The 19,791-nt window shown below is 35.8% G+C and overlaps 2 protein-coding genes and 1 long non-coding RNA gene across 4 annotated transcripts; 2 read left to right on the top strand and 1 right to left on the bottom strand.

Annotated features, from left to right (window-relative positions):
• Positions 1–1,115: 1,115 nt before the first annotated feature.
• LOC116287983 (tRNA-queuosine alpha-mannosyltransferase) lies at positions 1,116–8,133 on the bottom strand. Its single transcript, XM_089027128.1, has 10 exons — positions 7,948–8,133; positions 6,963–7,199; positions 6,691–6,858; positions 5,873–6,038; positions 5,176–5,237; positions 4,451–4,560; positions 3,613–3,757; positions 3,104–3,174; positions 2,734–2,825; positions 1,116–1,217 (listed from the first exon to the last, which is right to left on the bottom strand). Exons 1-10 carry the CDS (start codon positions 7,998–8,000, stop codon positions 1,155–1,157), a joined length of 1,167 nt encoding a protein of 388 aa, XP_088883254.1. The 5' UTR covers positions 8,001–8,133; the 3' UTR covers positions 1,116–1,154.
• LOC148912376 (uncharacterized) lies at positions 4,580–6,526 on the top strand. The gene is made up of 3 exons (XR_016119244.1): positions 4,580–4,751; positions 5,953–6,047; positions 6,383–6,526. It is a non-coding gene; the product is annotated as an uncharacterized LOC148912376 (long non-coding RNA).
• Positions 8,134–8,229: 96 nt separating the features above from the next.
• Positions 8,230–16,890, top strand: LOC148912375 (uncharacterized). Of its 2 annotated transcripts, none has more exons than XM_089027134.1 (8): positions 8,230–8,369; positions 9,825–9,919; positions 10,530–10,610; positions 12,417–12,466; positions 13,308–13,461; positions 13,895–14,131; positions 14,839–14,878; positions 16,143–16,890. In XM_089027134.1, exons 1-8 carry the CDS (start codon positions 8,255–8,257, stop codon positions 16,184–16,186), a joined length of 816 nt encoding a protein of 271 aa, XP_088883260.1. In that variant the 5' UTR covers positions 8,230–8,254; the 3' UTR covers positions 16,187–16,890. The 2 variants fall into 2 exon arrangements, with proteins under 2 accessions (XP_088883260.1, XP_088883259.1); XM_089027133.1 differs by having other exon boundaries at positions 14,836–14,878.
• Positions 16,891–19,791: the final 2,901 nt, after the last annotated feature.

The raw sequence follows: 19,791 nt of genomic DNA, 5'->3' as shown, positions 1-19,791 counted from the left end.
ATAGGGTATCATCTTTGTCTGGGATAGGGTTAACAATATGGTAGTTTTTGTCTGGCGAATAGGCTACGCTTTCTGCCGGCACAAAAACAATAAAAACGTTATTAAATATTTTTTGAATAAATTGAATAGCCGTCATTTCGTCTGGGATAGGGCGTACAATTCTTAGTTTTAGTCTGGGGTAGGGTATGTAAAATCAAAATGTTTGAAGGCTACTTGTCAATCATATACAAAACGGAAGTAATCGTGCTGGTGTCTAGATACCAGTCTCTGCTCGAAAAAATCGGCGAACCATCCCGTTTGGGATTTGGCTAAACAATCGAGAATTGTAGTGTTCTGGCAACCCCGTGTGATTTATGACTGCACACAGCACACTTGCGCGTTTTCTATTTCTTCAATTACTTTCCTTTTATTTTCCACAATCACAAGCTAATAAAACTTTTAACAATACGATTACGTTCATTATTTGGGAATCACAAGCTAGTATTCAAAGTTCTATATTAGTGCTGATGGGGCAGCAACCCCCCTTTTAGTTTGGGATCTTGTTTGCAATGCATAGTTTTACTTTTTGTTTCTCCAAAATATCCCCAAGACTCAGGAAACAGCATTTCTGAATTCCCTTATGGGAGACCTAGTTGGCGGCGAGATTCATCTAACATCAGATTTTACTGATCCCCCTTTCTTGGATTCCTGGGACTGCCCCAGCAATGGAAATTAAACTATGAGGGATTTGATGCACTGGGTCTAGGAATTAGAATGGTCAGTAAGGGAGTTTTTCCAAACATTTTTCAAATTTCTTAAATTCTTCTAAGCTTTTTAAAATACACATCTACATGTCCACAATCAGTTTTGATAAATGTGTATCAGCCATTAACAAAATAAATGGTTCTAGTGCATTCTGTACATTCTATTTTCACCCCTAAAGCAGCCATGAAACGAGTATGCGCGGAATGTTATCATGGCTTTCTGGATGTGATTCCTAGGTGAGAAGCATTATGAATGCCCCTGGGTCGGCAGTTGCCTATTTAAGCAAGAAAATCCAAGGTTTCAATCTCATTTGCTCAGGTTTGCAGTACCAGTCAGTGCTAGATATATTTTTGACCCCACCCACCCCCCCCCCCTTCAGTCTGGTAGCTTAATCACAGCCTACATTCTGTTTAACTCAATAAATTCTGATAATCTTTGCCAAGATTCTCCCAGCTGAAACGACTGACATCAACCTGAAATGGAAAACATTTTACGGACGGTGTCATAGTAAGCAGGTGATGGTGGTGCATGTGTGTGGGAGGGAGGGGTTGGTGGGGGTAATTTAATATAATTACCTAATGTGAGTAGACCAGCTTTGACTCCCAAGGGGGGGGGGGGGGGGTGCTCCGCCAGAATTTGGGTAGGGGTGTTCCTCTGGGATTCTGAAAGGGGTACCCTGTTTATGTCAAAAGAAAATCAAATTTGTAGGCCCTGTTTATGACAAAAGATATAATTAATTGCACTGAGTTCCTGTTTCAATTATCATGTCATCTCGCGTATCATTTTTTTACGACCATGGTAACCAGTTTCCGTCAATACGAAAGTAGAAATCCTGAAATATGACAAAAAACTCAGGAAGAATTTGGACCTTGAGTGAAATTGCATACCCTGTTTATGACAAGAAGCTTGAAAAACCATACCCTGTTCAGCAGATCATCCCCGTATAGTTCATATATGGGAGTACCCCCCCCCCCCCCCAGGCTTTGACTTTTCTCAACATTTAATATAGTTTCAATATTAGAATGCTGATTGAGATAAGGAGAGAGAGATGATGGGACCAATGCTGAATGGGCTTCTGACTCATAGACCATGAGGGAGAGGTCTAATTGTTTTAGTATAAACCTACTAACCAGTCAAATGAATGGATACAAACAATTTTGAAATTAAGTTGGAATATTTTTTTTGGAGGTCGTTTTGATTTTCAAAACCAGCATCTTTTTGTTATGTAATATACTGCTAGTATGCTGTAGCTCAGCCAATCATAATGTAGGATTTATGATAGACTATTAGTATAGTTTTATGCTAATCGGCAATAGACTAATGATACCTTTCATACAGTTCTCTTGTACCTTACATACTCCTGTTTCAGTGATCAGTGTATAGAAGTGAGAATAGTGGATACTTCAAAGCAAGTTTCTTACAATTAGTGGTGATAACTAGTAGAGTACTAGCGTGGACTGCATCAGTGTTTCTGAATAAAACAGCAGGAACTTGTGGATAAATTGAATAAATTGATAAATTTTAATAAATTAAAAAAAGCTTTGTGAAACTGACATTTCGGATGTTAGTCCTTCGTCTGAGTAACTACACTTACTCCGACATCAGACTAACCTCAGTTTCACAAAGCCTTTTGTGGTGATTCAATTTATCTACAAGTTCATGCAAGTTTCTTACAGCCCATTTCATGTTTTTTCACTGTCTGGCATTTTGGCCTCCATCAATCAAATTTGCAAAGGACCAAGTAAATTCCAATGATGGGTGTGGGCTGTTGAGTCACAGGACTATTTATTGTTCGTGATCAGAATGACAAGGAATGTACTGGGCTCATTGCTGAAGGTCTAAAGTCATTTAGGTCAAAGAAACATGAAACAGGCTGTAAGAGTTTGAGTGTCCATGTGTCATGATGGAGCCATAAAGTGATCACATTTTGACATTTGTGTTTGGTGAGAACTAATATAGAACGGATGGAAGTATTCTTTATTTAAATACCTTTAACGTATGGTTCCTGACAAAGCCAGGGTTCTTACAGAAGTAGCGAAGCTTCTTAGCAAGCTGTTGTTGAGTTGAGTAGAGGTAAACATCTAGACAAATGCAAAAGAAATGTCAATAATGAGAGAAAAATAATGCTGCAAAAATACCTTCTAGAATTGGTTGCTTTGTCTTATCCCCCTCAGCCTCCTGTGAGGATAAAAAGTGACTTGAAATATGATTCAAGAATCAGGCATACCTTAGGGTTTTCATTAAGGATCAGAGATTGGAGAATGCTCTGGTAACTGAGCAAAATTCCCAGGCTTATACTAGCATGATCTTCCTTTTATTTCAAAATTTAATGAAAATCCTGGTACCAGCATATACTTACCCGGAAATATCTCTGGGTATGCCAGGTTGTTGGGGCAGAGAGGATAACAGCCTAGCTGTACAGCCTCTAACCTGACATGATGAATTAATAATTAGGAATTCAAAAGAAATCTATAGTAAATGTATATGGATGGAAAGATGGAAAGTTGGATGGATGGATGGATGGATGCATACATGCATGCATGCATGGACAGAGGAGATGGGAGAGGGGGACTGGGGGGGGGGCTTTTAATGAGAATTACATTTTTATTTTGCCTAGGAATAAGAAAAAACGTTCACCACAGGGAGGGGAAGGGAGGACTGCAACGTCCCCCACATTAAAAACTGTTCCACCATCCCTGGGATGAGTAGTTGACTAATGGCTGGATAATACATGGTTAGGTGGATTGATACACAAATGAATCTAAGGAATGAATAGAAGGATGGATTGAAAAAATATAAAGAATAGATGGATGATTCAGTAGGTAAAGGGAAAGACCAATGAAAGGATAAAATAAATAAATGGCTTACATTGCGACACCAAAAAATTCATGTCGAGCTGTGGAGACTGCAAGATCAGCATCCATTAGGACAGCTTCATAGTCTTCACGTGATTGTTGATACCCCCAGTTTATGACTTTGTATCCTAGACGTGTCTTTGCTTCAGCAAATATGCCTAATAATAATTATTTAATATTTTTTCTTACATATTAAACTTTATAAATAACTACTCATTCTTTTTCTGCTTCTTATAGCTATATAATTGTATAAATATTTATACAGTTTTTCTAAGTTTTCTAGTTTGAATAGCTATATCAAGTTCATATTAACATGGAAGAGCCACATTGTGGATTAATAATATTATTACTCATCATCATCATCATCATCATCATTATCATCATCACAAAGTTTGCTCATTTACCAGAGTTCTCCAATCCCCAACCCTATACTTTGCTATGCGTTGTGCTCTGAACACTTCTACATTTTGGCGCTTCTCCTATAGGTTTCGATAGGTAGAGTTTGTACATTGATATAACAATATAGGAACATCAAAGTGAAAAGCTAAAACATAATTGGTATAGAGTACAATTCTAAAACTTGTCAAAAAGTTGTCAAAAATAAATCAAAAACTTTGTACATAGAAGTGTTCACAGTACGATGTGTTGCACAGTAATGAAAACACTCAAAGAGCACAATAAAAGCTGTACTACCTGTTCCAACTACTAGCTTCAAATAGCAACAATCCCTATGTCAAAATTGTCATCATTACCATCCATTTTGTCGATATCACTTCAATAACCATAACTATTTCCCATGACCATCATATTAGCAAAAACATATTTTCATTATTTACAAACACAAAACTTACTGGGGACTTCCGAAAATGTTTCTCCTATGACTGACACTTTGAAATCAAGTTTTTCCTCTAACAAATGAAAAATAGCATCAAAGAATGATTCAGGGTTCTTGTCATGTTCCCTGGAAAAAAATGCAGAAACATTAAATAGTTAATAACATAATACTAGTAAACAATACATTTTTTTGTTGCCATTGTTTTTCTTTCTTGTTTTGAAGGGAACCAAGTGCGGCATAGCAGTTGTGCACTCTCTTTGACACTTTTGGCCAGGCATTATCTGTTGGCCAGTCCTTATTTTTATAGTCTTGTGGCAGTAAGTGTTCACTAGAGCAGATTTCCATTGACTGTGAAAAGCTCACGGCATGAACATGGTCATGATACGGCAAGCATAATTATGTTAGACCATTGTGCAAAAAATCACTCTTCATCCAATAAAATGCCTGAAACGCAGCATGAACATGGCGTGGACATGGTCACATGCACAAATTGTGAGAGAAAAAAAACTCCAATCAAAGTTCTAGAAAACATCATGGTTGTGGCAAGGCATGCATACAGCACTGACTTTTTCATAGTCATATAAAAACTGCTTGACTGCTAGTCAAAATTGACTTGTTCACAATATTTGTAATAACCAACTCATTTTTTTTTCATTACAATTTTTGGCTATAATTAATAATTATAGTATACTGTACACTGTATATAATAATGTTGAATGGATATTCATTTGATAACTATACCATCGATGAGCCCATAGAATATGAAGTGGGTGATCATTTGGTCTTGACAGCCTTGTGTTGCACTGTAGGTTTCAAAAATATAGTATGTTCTTAGTTATTTCATTTTACTCAAGTGCTTAACTCGTAAAAAATTTAAGATATAAAAAACTGTTATCTGTCTTACATACTCTGATCTAACAGGGGCAGATCCAGGATTTTTTTCTAAGGTGGGGTGCACCCTTTGATTACGAACTCAAACACTAAAAACGCGGTAAATATCAGCTTATCTTTGGGGGGTGCGCTCCCTCTGCACCCCTCTCCTAGATCTGCCCCTATCTAAACATGTCACATTTGAATATCGTTCACAAGAAAAGCCTAGCAAACCCTTAATAGTTAGTGGTTTCCAGCTTCTCAAGCATTTTAGCAGCATTCCAATATTATTGTTTAGATTAGAATGTCTAAAACAGAAAATTGTTTTATATCTCTTTCATAAAATTGAATACAAGTGCACAAATCAATGAATACTGCTTTGTTTTCCCTATAAAAGTTCAAATTTAGAGCATGTGTGGCATGAAAAATAATATTAATTGAGGGTTTAGTAGGTATTACAATGTACTTTGATCTAAAATTTGACCAGCATTTTGACCAATCAGATTCAATCAGAGTGTGCAGCATTAAAAATCAGTTATTTTGAAAAAGTATATTCAGTTCAACTTACAGTGATCTGAGGAATTGGGAAATAGAGGACTCTGCATTTTGGTTTGATTTGATCTGAAATTCCTTTTGGTCTGTGATCAGGAATAAGTTTGAGGAATGAATCCACAGAAGTTAGGAATGAATTCATGTTGAATTCAGAATTGAATACAACAACATCTGCAACTAAACTGAAGCAGGTAATAATAAGATACTTTAGTAGGTTAAATGGACGGATGGATGGACGGATGGATTGATGGATGGATGGATGGATGGAAGGTTTGATGGATGGATGGTTGGATGGATGGATGGACGGATGGATGGACAGATGTATGGATAGATGGATGGATTGATGGATGGATGGAAGGTTTGATGGATGGATGGAAAGTTTGATGGATGGATGGATAGATGGGATGGGAAGGGTGGGTGGATAAGTGGATGCATAAATGGATGGTAGTTTGGGGAAAAAGGCAATCACTGACAATATAAAAACTTGTTACAGCTAGTCACCCCAGCAATACTTGTTTTGATGCAGGTCAACAGAGTCGAACTGAAAGCAATGGGAAGGTGCCTCTGGCAGCCACTACACACTCCATGTATGACCCTGGAGAAGAGCTCCAATCAGTTTGAATTAGTTACTGACAGTTTGAAAAAAGGAAGAAAAAACTGGAGCCAGAAAAGCAACCAACTCAGCTCACATGGGACACCTGGGTATTGAACCCTGCAGGACAGGACCTAGAGGTGAGATAAGGTGAGCTCACGATCTTTACATCCTTGCTATCCTGACTCCCCAATGAGTGAATTGCATGTAAATCTTGTATATAAAAAATCTTATTGTCTTACCAGGAAATAATTTGGTTATATCCATATTGGAAGTCCCTCTCTTGCTGCTTTCTCACAGGATAGACTAACTGATTTTCATGGAAATACAGCACTTTTTTGAGATCAGTAAGGTCTGGTCTTAAGGCTATTAATTCCGCCAAGTTCAAAACAGAACTGGAAAATAAAATGCTGCAATAAAATAGTAAATTACATCATTAAATAATGATAATTAACAACACTGTGTGCAACACTGTTTTCTTGCATATCTTGTGGTAAGTTAGTTTGTAGCCTACCGATACTGATGCACTTCAGATATACATTGGGCAAAGTACAAGGCACTCGTCCTTACTCTCCAATGCCATTTCTTTGCTGGCAGACAGAATTTGACACAGCCAGGTATTTTCTGGACCAGCAGATCAACCAGCTGCTTGTGAGATCCACCATAGAATGGTTCGATTAGTAACACATGCCCTTCATCTGATTGTGTGCTCCTTTGCACATCATCAGAGTCTTCTATGGTTTTATCATTCCTTGAAGTTATCAAAATAAAATTTTGTTGAACAGTCTATGTCAGTCACAAGGGGTTATTTGAAGGGGCAAAACAAACCTCTCCTCATCTCTTCCTTGCTGTTTTTAACATTACTTAAATCAACCATAAAAGTGAAGAATATAAACCTCCTACCGGTTTCCGTAAAGCTCTGCAGTAACACCTGAGTATCTGCAGGCTCTGCTTGGGGAGAGGAGGAGAACATAGGGAAGAGGAGAGCCTTCCCCTCCTCGCTCCCCTCTCCCTAGGCTCCGCTTCCTTCCCAGTCACCTTGAAGGCCTGATACTCAGGCTAGCCCTGATGTCACTTGTAGGGTTTAAAATAATGGCTGGTCATCACGCAATGTCCAGCCAGAATTGCAAATTGTCTGATCAAATCTTTGCCTTGCCGATTACTTTTACTAGTAACTAATTTAACCAGTCATCATGATAGGCTACTAAGCGGCCGTTATTTTAAGCCCTGGACTACACACTCTGAGTGGTTCAAAAACTATGCTCTCTTTCAAAAAAAAATGCAGCTCAGTGCTACAACACTCTCTGCATTAATGTGCTGCAGGTTTGTAAAGAAGTAAAAGAAGTCTAGTAAGCATTTCATATAATTTGTTCTCAGGAAATGCTTTTCGCATAATGAAAAAAAAACAATTTTTCAGACTGCATAAAATTTACTAATAATCATCCCCTATACCAATTTTTCATCTACCCCTCCCTCATAAAAATAATTCTGAAGCTTACTTTGTCCAGCTGGCCAAGTAGGCTGATGTCGTCCCATCATTTGACTCACTCATTTCTACCTCTAAATCACCTAAAACACCAACCTCATGCAGCCCACCTCAAGACTTCAACATTAGACTTTCAAAATATTAAAACATTGAATATTATAGAAAGAATTTCAAGACATTTGAAATTTCGAAGTTTAAATTGTCCGCCATTTTGGGAATTATTTGTCCTACATGGTCGTATTGCGCGTGCTCAAATCTAGCGGTTTTACTTCGCGGGCTCGTGTTATGGTTTTTTCGAATTTTTGAGTCGAAGAAACAAAATGGCGGACGCCGAGGGCAAGTTTTCTTTTGTCACAGAAGGCGAACACGAGCTCATTTTAGGGAGCTCTCTTAACCAAAACGCAAAACAGGAATATGCCTTTCATACCATAAGATGTGAGTACAAAAATGTATTTCTGGGAAGTGGAAAATTTATTCTTTTGTCCGGAACGTCGAGCATATGTTTTTGACTTGTGTGGCGGGCGCTGTTTACTGTTTTTTGGCTCGGTTTTAAGTTTATAGTTATGGGAATACAATATTTGTATCTTGGATACACATAAATAAGGTGTATCAGTTACAAATTATTTTTTCTATATAATTATTTATTTAGGTTTTTAGGTATGAATTAATTAAATAATGATTTATTGCCTAAAAGTAATTTTAACTTTTAACTTTTATGTGTCAGCTGTTGTGGCCTAGTTCGGCTTTTAGCCTTCCTTTTCATCGGGGAAGTATTTTATAGTTTTATTTCACTTTCTTTCGTTTACATAACCCTTTAGAATATTTAATTTTTAGAAAATTTCAAAAGTAAACTCAGGGGTATGATTCATTATTTACACCAGATATCGAAGATATCTTCTATCTTCATTAGCTATTTTCCCATTTATACGAGTACCATCTGTGAGGAATTCTGTGTAAACATTTAAAATGGGTATAAAGAAAGAAATAATACTAAAGGACCCCAGGATGATTTCAAGAGGTTGGCTGTTACAGTGGCCGCAGAGAGGGTGGAGAAGGTAAGGGGGTTCTTCAGACACCCCCTTTTTCCCTTTTCCCATACTAGTCTCTTATATTTTCCAATCTCAACCCCCCCTCTTTTCCTCCCCCCTCCCTTAAAATACAGTATTTACATGTAGCTTCTTCTTTAGATTTTTTATTCATTCCAATAATTTTTTAAAAACTTCCAGATAAAATAGGGTGACTAGCTACCCAATCCATCTGCATGTTTGGGACTGAAAAGATGACATTATTACAGCTGTTTGCATTACTACGCGGCCACCCCAAACACAAATCGCGTTGTGTAGTTTGCAATAGACTGCTATCAATCAAACACCTCATTCTACTTGGTGTACTCAAACTCTTTGCAACTGCTTTAGGAACTTTCCTTCCTGATATCTGACTGAGAAAGTTTGATAGAAAAGCCAACTCACTAATCCAAACGTGTATAAATGGCATCAACATGAATGATTGACAGAAGTCTATTGGCTGCGTAGTAATGCAAACAACAGTAACACTAAAGAGAATCATAAAAGTGGTTTGGACATTTTCATAGTCATTGTGGATGGCAATGCTTGGACATTGATGCAATCACATTGCATCGCTAGCTGATTAGGGATGGCAGGATTGCCATTAACATGGTCATCCAAGCCACATGAAGATCTAACTATTTGCAGATGTAATTACAAAGACAGCACCTCCTCAGTTGTTTTCAGACCCTGAGTGTTGGTCCTGCCAAGGCTTGAACCATGACATCCGGCACAACATAATATACTGAGGATCTTAATGTTAGTGACAGTCAATCTCACTGGTACATTGCATTCAATTTTGATAATTCTATTATTTTTTCATTAGATGATTTCAAGCCTGCATCAGTTGATTCAACAAAAGCAAGTGAACTTGTTGTGGGAGATAAAAGCGAAGTTACTATAACAGTCCCTCATATCCAGGTATATACATAAAGTCCTACAAATGTAAAAAAACCTTCAAATTTTAGCGATACCCTGAAACAACCTCTGGGTTAATCAAAATCTGTGCACAGCCAACTCAGAGGTTGAATTGGAATATGGTATAGACGACTTTCATAATTCAGTTTTTTCTGATAAAGAAAATGAAGCCTGTTTACCAGAAACTATCAATGCTATTTGAGAAAATACTTCATGAAAACCATTTCCAGAAAATTTTGTAAAACTTGACTGAATACCAAAGAAGTTATGAAAGAAAGAAAATGGAGAGTTTTGTATATACATATCACTGGAGGCCTTGGAGGCGTTTTTTTGGTGCATTTTCAGAACTTCAAATGCTCACATCTTGTAAAGGATTTTTTACTTTAATTAGAAACTCACACGCCTTATCTAAATCAATAAGTAAAATGATTTAAAATGGTTTTCACTCCAAAAACATTGATTTTTAATGTTTATGCAAATTAGCAGCAGCCATTTATGAAAGTGGTCTATGTTGGGGTTTTTGATGGAAGAATTAAACTGGAGAACCAAGTGAAAGACCTTGAATCAAGGCCTGGGAGACTCAATAATGCATTTAATTTTGTATTGTTTATAGGATTCTGGAGCTACAGTTTACAAAGGGTCCAAGAGACCTTGCCCTAAAGAATTTTTATTAATTATTGACAAAAAGACACAGGTAGGACTACAGTGTAGTTTAAATTATTATGAAATGAATTTATGAAATGATAAAACTCATCACTGCATTCATGGTAACTAGAGAAATAAAAGGATAGCCAAAAGGTAAAATCGCATTGAAAAGGGGCACTTACAGCCACTCACATGCGCCCTCTGGCAATTTTTTCTGTCGTGACGAAGAAGGTTTTGGTGGGTGTCAATCACAAGGTGTTTCCATAACATTGTCGGAAAACACAAAACTATAAAGGCATGTGCCTATAGAATGTCATGGAAATGCCTTGATTAACGTCCACCAAAAGCTTCTTCGTTGCAACAGAAACAATTGCTAGAGCGGCATGTGTGATTGAGAATGGCTGTAAAAACATGCAGCTGAAACATGAACTTACAGTACCAGCAATTTTATCTGAAACAACCTATAGGCTGATCTAAGTCTGGGAACAGCTAACTCACAGATAGAAATGTGTTGGCAGGTTTTACAGAGGGAGGAAAGACCAGAAACAAACATGAATAAAGGGAGATTTCCAACAAACTCTACATACATGTGATGCTGAGTCCTGGAATCAATCCCAGTGATACTCTAGATATCCAGGTGATCTCATTTTGACAACCCACCAAAAACTAGCCATCATCTTGCAGGAAGAAATTTGATCAGGCAACCCATCCATTCTTGTACCCAAAGCCTTCTTAATAATAATAATAATAATAATAATAATAATAATAATAATAATAATAAAAAAATTTATTTGACACAGAAATCCTTCAGTAATGACTGATTTACAAAGATGTTGTGTATAATAAGAACTATAGTAAAAAATAGTCTAAATAAATAAATAAAGTATTCTAATAAAGTATTAAAACTATGAATAAATATCGAAACATATGTAAATAACTAGTATTCTAATAAAGTATTGAAACTATGAATATATAGAAACATTTATTGTAAAATTACTACTTTACAAATGGTTAAAACTGAATTTAAAACTAACTAACACGATAAAGCTTAATAGCCCCAGTACCTAGATTTAAATTCCTTTAAAGATGGAGCCTGACTTACTATGAATATTTATAGGATGAATATTACCCTTATTGCGGATAATAAATTGACCGTTAATTCGATTGGTTTACATTTTTTGCATAATCATCTGTTTCAGGTTCACTGATTTTACAATCAACAGTTGAAATTTGAATACTTTACCGTATACATCAGAGGGTCTTGCTAAATTGCCCATTTTTTTCAAAATGTTAATCACAGACAAATAAACTGTTCCACGTACAATGTATAAACAAGCTTGATTGTTTTTCTTTCGAAAAAAGAATGGCTTGAATTTATACAGGAAGTCAGAATAATTGGAGCATGTGCATATCTGATGACCTAGGATCTGGGTCTTTCGGCTTGTGTGTTAACAGAGCCTTTGATTTTTTGGTGAGAAGGGTCTGGGCACAAGAAAGGCGACCCATCAAATCTAATTAGTGTATGATAATGAAAAAAACATGGCGTGCTTTATGGACTAACGCAATGCGTTAAGAAATTTATGTATACTTTTAATGACTACCTATGGGTCAAATGTTGCATCATCGTTTCAATTCTTTGATGAAATTATCATGAAATGGTAGCTCTTTGTTCGCAGATAAATAACTGAAAGTAGGACTGCCTGATCAACTACAGTACAACAATATTATTCTTTGTGCACCTTCCCCGAGATCACCTGGACAGAGACTTGAGACTTGAATGCATTACAACTGCACCAGAGCCCTTTGTGAATAATTTATTCAATGATTTTATTTTTCATTTCTTTCATTACTCTAGACATTCACATTAGAAAGAATAGGATCAACAAGTCAGATGAAAAAAATCAGGTAAAACAAAATACTTGAGTTAATTATTTATGAGCCACTCTAATCCCCAACTGCTACCTTAGTTTATATCCAACCTTATTGATGGTTTTCACAGCCGCCATCTTGGATGAATTAGATTCGTCATTATTCTCTTTTGTTATATCATCCAAAGTGGCCGCCATGTCTGTTATTTCATTTTATTGGGAATGATTGAAAACCAGCAATAACCCTGCCCATTCAATGGACTGTAACAGTACTTTGACAGTACAAAAGCCATCGCATCACAAGCCATTATTGGGCATCCAGGAGGCAAAACAAAATAAAGATGTTGAATAATACAGTTTAGTAAAAATACACAGGTGATATACTCAGGTTATCACACGATAATCACCTCCAGCGATAATCCAAAATGGCGGCCAGCCGCTTTGTTGCTGTTACCGGAAAAAATGTGTCTTTTGTCTTCTTCTTCTTTTTGTTGTTGAAAGAATCGCCTGTGTATTTATACTAAAACGATTATTTGCCTCAGCTTCAGTGAATATCAGAGAATATTTACCTTGCTGCTTGAAGACGGTAAATATTCCCCGATATTCACTTCACCTTCAGGGAATAATAATTGTTCACTATAGAGTTTTGTGTGTTTGTCTTTCTTTCGTGTATAAAGGTGATCACTGTGCAGTCTTTGGCTGTTTAATAATGATCGACAATATCAACTTCACATTTAGCTTTATATTTGCCTTCTGGACGCCCCATTATATCTTACGACCAAAGATGACCACCGTCACTGAAGTAATCTATTGTGGTACTCCCTTGACAGGACTTTTACCTCTAACAAGTTTCTGTTTTTCCTAATCAAATTTCATAGATCTGCAAATCCAGTGAAGTTAAACAAGGCACAAGCCTCCAGTAGTACCAGTATTCTACCCGAAACCAAAACAACCAAAAAAATTAAATCAAATTCAACTAAAACTAAAAAACATCATCAACAAGAACCATCTTTATCTTCATCACAAGTACAGGTAATGTTTGTAGAAAAGAGAGTGAGCAATTTATCAGAAAAAATTCATTCAAGATTTTACATTCCCATATTTATATCCATGTGTTAATTTCCCTATTTCACTATGACATCACTGCTTGTTTATGTGGGGGATAGAATCGCCAAATCCAATAGAAAATTCAACAAAATTTGCTCCTAGTGAAACAGTTTAATCTAAAATGGCCTAGTTTTCAGATATTATATGTGTTAATATGTACTAAAAAATGTTCTGAGCGTTTGGTAGCTATTCTACTTCTCTTCGTGGATTGATACGGGTTTTAGAACAATTTTCAGTGAATTTGCGTTGATTTGACCCCCTCCTACGACCATGATCCTTTGCATTTAAACAATAGATTGTTTTGATGTGACGTCATAGTGAAATAGGGCAATTAAAGATCTATAATTTTTTTCTACAGGAATCTTTAACAATACAAAAGACTGAACCTACAGAGAATACAGAATTATTAGAATCAGCAGATTCATCCTCATCTAGTGACAGCTCTTCTTCTGACTCAGAAAATGAAGACAAGAATGACGATGATGATGATGATGACAACGATGATGATGATGACGATGACGATGAGGAGGACGATGGTGATGATGATAAAATTGATGACAAACATGTGGAACAACTTAACAGCATTCTCAATTGTGTATGTAATATTAATAATAATATTAATATTAATGTTATATTCACAGAGATAGAACACCCTATTTTCCATGGTTTTCAATGTTGTTATTTGTTTTCTTTTAACTATTTCACTTACTTCAAGATCTCCATAGAACTCCATAGAGTTGGTATTAAACGATCACACCACTTAATCATGTATATTACGTGTGTTTTTGAGTGAAAGTGAGCCAAATTGGAAATGAAAAGCCACAATTTCATGCTGTTTAAGATAAACAGTCCCTTATAACTATTGGAGCTACTCTATATCACTTTGATGTCACATGAAAACAATCTTGTTTTTAACGTTAAGAATTTCATGGTCGTGGGAAGGGGACAAAACAGCAACAACTCGAAAAAAACTGCTGAAAATTGTATTTTCTTAAGACTTCAAAAACTAATGATAGCCACCAAAAACTACATGTTGTAGAATAAACACCAGTTTATAAAATGTTTGAAAACCTCACATATCACTTAGAGCTGTCAGTTGAACTGCAAAGTAAAATTAGTCCAAATTATCACTATTCTTCAACATTCTGATTCACTTTGAAACAAGCTGTAAAGTCATAGTGATATAGGGCAATTGGTCTGTTGTTAATACACTGGAAAAAATTATCTGTTAATCTTGTTTTTCCATTAATGTATTGTTGCATAGCTGAGTTTATGAACTCCAAATGTTTTTTTACCCAGCAGCTTGACTCAGAACCAAAGCCAACAGAATTTAATCAACTTTGTAAGTACAGTTGAGCTGGATGTTATTTCATTGATAAAGCCATACTGTTGATGTGATGATAATAATAATAATAATAATAATAATAATGATAATAATGATGATGGGATTGATGTGACTATGGTCAGGATGATTTTTGATGGTGTCAATACTGTAATAGTGATGTTGGTCATTGCACAATGCCTTATGCTGCTTATGCTGATAATGGTGAAAGTGATGATATTGATTTTGCTGATGATGGTGAAGATGATAATGATGCCGCCATTGTTGATTTTGGTGATGACATTGAAGATAATGTTGCTGATAACATAATTAATCAAATAATCAGGATGACTTTTTAAAAAAAGATGATGATAGCCATGATGGCTGTCATTGCATTGCATTTTGCTGCTGCTGATTTTATCAATGATGGTGATGATGATGATGATGATATTGATAGTAGCTGATGATAGTGTTGTTGATGATGATGATGATATTGATAGTCGATGATGACAGTGTTGATGATGATGATGATGATAGTGAATGATGATAATGGATGATGATAGTGTTGATGTTGATGTTGGGGATGATGATGATGATATTGATAGTGGATGATTATAGTGTTGATGTTGAGGATGATGATGATGATATTGATAGTGGATGATTATAGTGTTGATGTTGAGGATGATGATATTGATAGTGGATGATGATAGTGTTGATGTTGAGGATGATGATGATGATATTGATAGTGGATGATGATAGTGTTGATGATGATGATATTGATTGTGGATGATGATAGTGTTGATGATGATGATGATAGTGGATGATGATAGTGTTGATGTTGAGGATGATGATGATGATATTGATAGTGGATGATGATAGTGTTGATGTTGAGGATGATGATGATGATATTGATAGTGGATGATGATGATGATGATATTGATTTTACTGGTGATAGTTAGGATAATGATGATGATGATGATGATATTGATTTGTTTCTGATGATGGTGAGGATGACAATTAATGATTGAGGAAATAATCATGATAAATTTTGATAGTGTTGATGATAGCAATGATGGTGGTCATTGCTTTCATTATCTTATGATGCTTATGCATCTATCAATGATGCTTATGCATCTATCAATGATGCTGATTATCGTGAGATATGATCCGGATGATTTTTGTGTGGTGATGATCATGATGATGTTTATCATTGCATTAGATATTTCAATTCTGTTGCTGGTAGTTATAATGTCGATGCTGATCAGAGTTTTGATTTTGTCCCCAGCACAAGACTTACATTTAAGTGAATCAGGGAGTGATAGCGACTAGTCTCTGTGGTAACAGAGTTATATCAATTGATAAAAACCAATGCAAATGAATTTATTCCCAATAATTTAAATAAGCTATGATCTATATCTCGAGATCCCCAGTATGACGGTCTGGGAGGTGTGATAGTGCTATTATATGATGGTGTTGAATAGAATAGCCACTTCTCTCAGCAACCCTCGCTTTTTCCTTCATGGGAATCCTGTGTTGTAAAAGTCTTAAAGAAGAGGAGAGCTGAAAAAAAATTCTTGTACCTAGTGTCTCTCATCACTTTTAATACACAGGGATCCCAAGTCCAATCCCTGATATATAAGGAGCTGCAAAAAGGAAAAGTTAGTGAGAGTTGTCTAAGGATGAAAGTAGATAAATAATAGTGCTAGATATGTTATATATGGCTCAGTGCTAAAGATTACGACAATACTTTCTATTGCTGGCAGATTGAAGTATTGTCCTGGACAATGAACAACGGTTCTGCCGTAACACCACACATCTGAAATTAGTTGTGTGGAGAAAATGAGATTGAGAAAAGACCACATGTTAATGATGTAACAGCGATACTTCTACTACATCGGTTCTCGTAGGACTGAAAACTGTGCACAAAAGTTCAAAAGAAAAAATCCAAAATTATTTTGAAAGTCAAACGACAATTAAAACCTTGCACACTATTTCAGATAACAAGTGCTTGAACTAATAAATATTCGAATGTTCTTCCAGTTTCTGTACTGATTTCGAATTCTGCATTTATGTTTTGGAAAACAAAACAGTTCGGAGAATCAAGACGTCACAATTTTAAAATTTTCGGGTGCCGTTGCGCTATAATTAGACTAAGACTCGTATTGGTCCGTCTTTACTAAATTACATTTCAATCCTTTAGTTACCCTGCAAACAGGGTTATCTCCCCCTCCCTCCCTCCCTCCCTCCCTCCCTCCCTCCCTCCCTCTCTCTCTCTCCCTCCCTCCCTCCCTCAGTAGATATGAGCGAGAGGCCGTTGTACAGGTCACCCACCCAATAGCCCACTTCCAAGATATGCTTCGCTTGTCAATTATTCAAGTATTCAAGGTGAGGCTTCGTGCATAAAGCTCAGTGATTCGTGACAGGAATAAAAAATATATTTAACTTAGCACGTTTCCTTGTACCTCATATCTCGGAAGTGGGCTATTATGGAAACGTCGCTCAATATTTGTTTGACGGGGAGACTAATTGAAAATACTAAAATTGATTTCGGTCCCACAATTCCATTAAAAAAAAATTGGTTAAAAATATTCCTGTGTAAGGAAAAACATTTAGTACAACTAGTAGATGAATATTGTCTTAAGGCTTGAGAGGGAAATTGACTTCATCTATTTATTCAGGTTTAGTTCAACCGGCTTCCATTGATGTCTGTGTTTTTTTCTTTTTGTTTTTTCCGGGTTTGAGCGATGATCCTGGACTTCTGCTTTCAAATTGAAATTGAAGAGTACACATTGAGTGTTTAATGAGTTTGTTATTATTAATACCCACTATAAAAATACTAATTCCCTTCCTGTTTCCAAATATCAAAGAAAAAACCTGATCACCCCCGTTTCTGGTTGGAATTTTTATTGAAAAAAGTAAAGAGTGTATGTAGATAGATGGAAAAGGGTAGCAAAATTACTTTTATTTGTTTTGGAGGAAAATTTCTATGCATTCGAGATAAAACGGCTATATTTTTCTATATTAATTCTTTTTTCCTTTTTTTTATTTTTTTCTTTCTCTTTCTTCTTTTCGTTTGGTATTTTAAATTGTTCTAGTAATTCAGAAAACTTTTAAATGCCACCCGAAAAGAAAAAACACGCTTTCTTCATGTGTTTTTTCAGTCTTAACTATCTACGAACTGAAAAAAATAAACACAGTGATAGTAACCATACAAACTGTCTTTATCATCTAGTCTAAACTATTTCATTTTTGTTTGAACCATAAGCGTAATTTTAGTCGTACTTTGAGACAGCTGCCCACTTTTCGATTCAGTGATTAATATTTAAACTGCCCTTGAATCGACACGGCCAAACAAAATTAATTCTAAAAAATAATATGTAAAAGTCATAGACCTATCTAAAGTCCATCTTCATTCTCTCTTTTAATAACATTTCTCAATGATTCATTAGTATTATTTTTAAAATTTTAATTTTGAATAATTCAACATTTTAGCTTAGAAGAAAGGGTTTCGCGGAGTCGTCGGCCAATTTAATTTATTAGCAATATTTTTTCAAAACATCCATCTCGAAGGGGACAATATTTTTTTTTCCAATTCGAAAAATTCGCGCTATCGTTAGTCAATCTATTCAATTGACTATTTCATTGATAGTTGTATATTAAAGTCTGCGTTAAAAAGTATTCACTTTTCTACTGAAATCACACTTATTATAGACCCTATCACTCCGTTGGGCAAGCTGTTAATATGCGAATACCTTGCATGCTATTTCAATTCAAATTAATTCCACTGCGTTGAATTATAAATACGCAAAAAATGTGGCGGATTTTTAAGAATTTGATTGTTTTAGAGTTTATATTTTTCATTAAAATTCTTGCTATAAATGGGGCACTAGTTTACGAACAAAGGTTCCAATGACTTCGAATCAAGTACGCTCCATCTGTCAAACGAAGCTTCGCTTGTATTTTTTTTTCATGCAGGATAATAATCTTTGCCCTCCATACAAAACTTTCTGCCATTATATCGTCCTTAAAACCTTTCAGTTCTGTTTTCATTCCACTGAATACACTTTTTTATCGTGTTTCAATAATCTCAAGAATTTTTCTTAGCGATACTAAGTACCGGCAGTGACTTCGACGAATGCTGAGTAGAGAATCCATGGGCCTATTTTTGAGTTTACAGTAGCGTAAGTAGCTAGTCAATTCGTTACTCAAACAGCTATCAAACTATCAACACCCGACCAAATAGTTGCCATAGTAGGTCATAAAGAATATAATTCAAATTATGACAATGCAACGCAAGCTTGCATACACTTGTTTTTTTAGACTTTGTTCTTGATGAAGTTTTCAAAGCATCAATAGCATGTGACGCGTCCTGTGAGACAAGTTGAATCTCGCTCGTATGCCGGATTTTTTCGTATTCTTGATAGCTTTTTTACGCCACTTTTGCTGAACATGTGATTCATCCCAAGAACTTCATGACGATAATGACTCTTCGTTCCTTTGCTCGTAAAATCGAGCTTTTGGTAGTCTTGATTCCTACACTGCTATCCAATGTGTTTCGATGCTCCAACGTTCCGCCGGTTCACAACTCCAAATAAATTCGTCCTAATCAACGTTGCAGTGGGTGTGATCTCAGCTAAATCCTCCGAACAAACGTCTGACAAAATAAATAAATCATCTTTGTCGGGGTTATTTATTAGGTAAATAATTACTATTGACTTTGCAATTCCAATACGCAACGTAAATTCACAGTCCACCGCTATTAAATACCTCGAATATTTTATCATCCTCTGCTATTAATGTATTACAATACGTCCAGAGAATATGAAGAAGCTTACTTACCATTCTCTTGTGACGTCTTTAATCACTAGTATACTAATTGGTCGATTCTTTCCATCAAGTGGAAACGATTTTCTTGATTCAATACTTTAAGTTCG

Source organism: Actinia tenebrosa, unplaced genomic scaffold (assembly GCF_029948245.1).
Source record: "Actinia tenebrosa isolate PJP-AT-01 unplaced genomic scaffold, QUT_ActTen_1.0 PGA_scaffold11__36_contigs__length_13525064, whole genome shotgun sequence".
NCBI classification, from domain to species: Eukaryota; Metazoa; Cnidaria; class Anthozoa; order Actiniaria; family Actiniidae; genus Actinia; species Actinia tenebrosa.
Note: the sequence above shows the minus strand (reverse complement) of the source record. Positions and strands in the feature narration are given on the sequence as shown.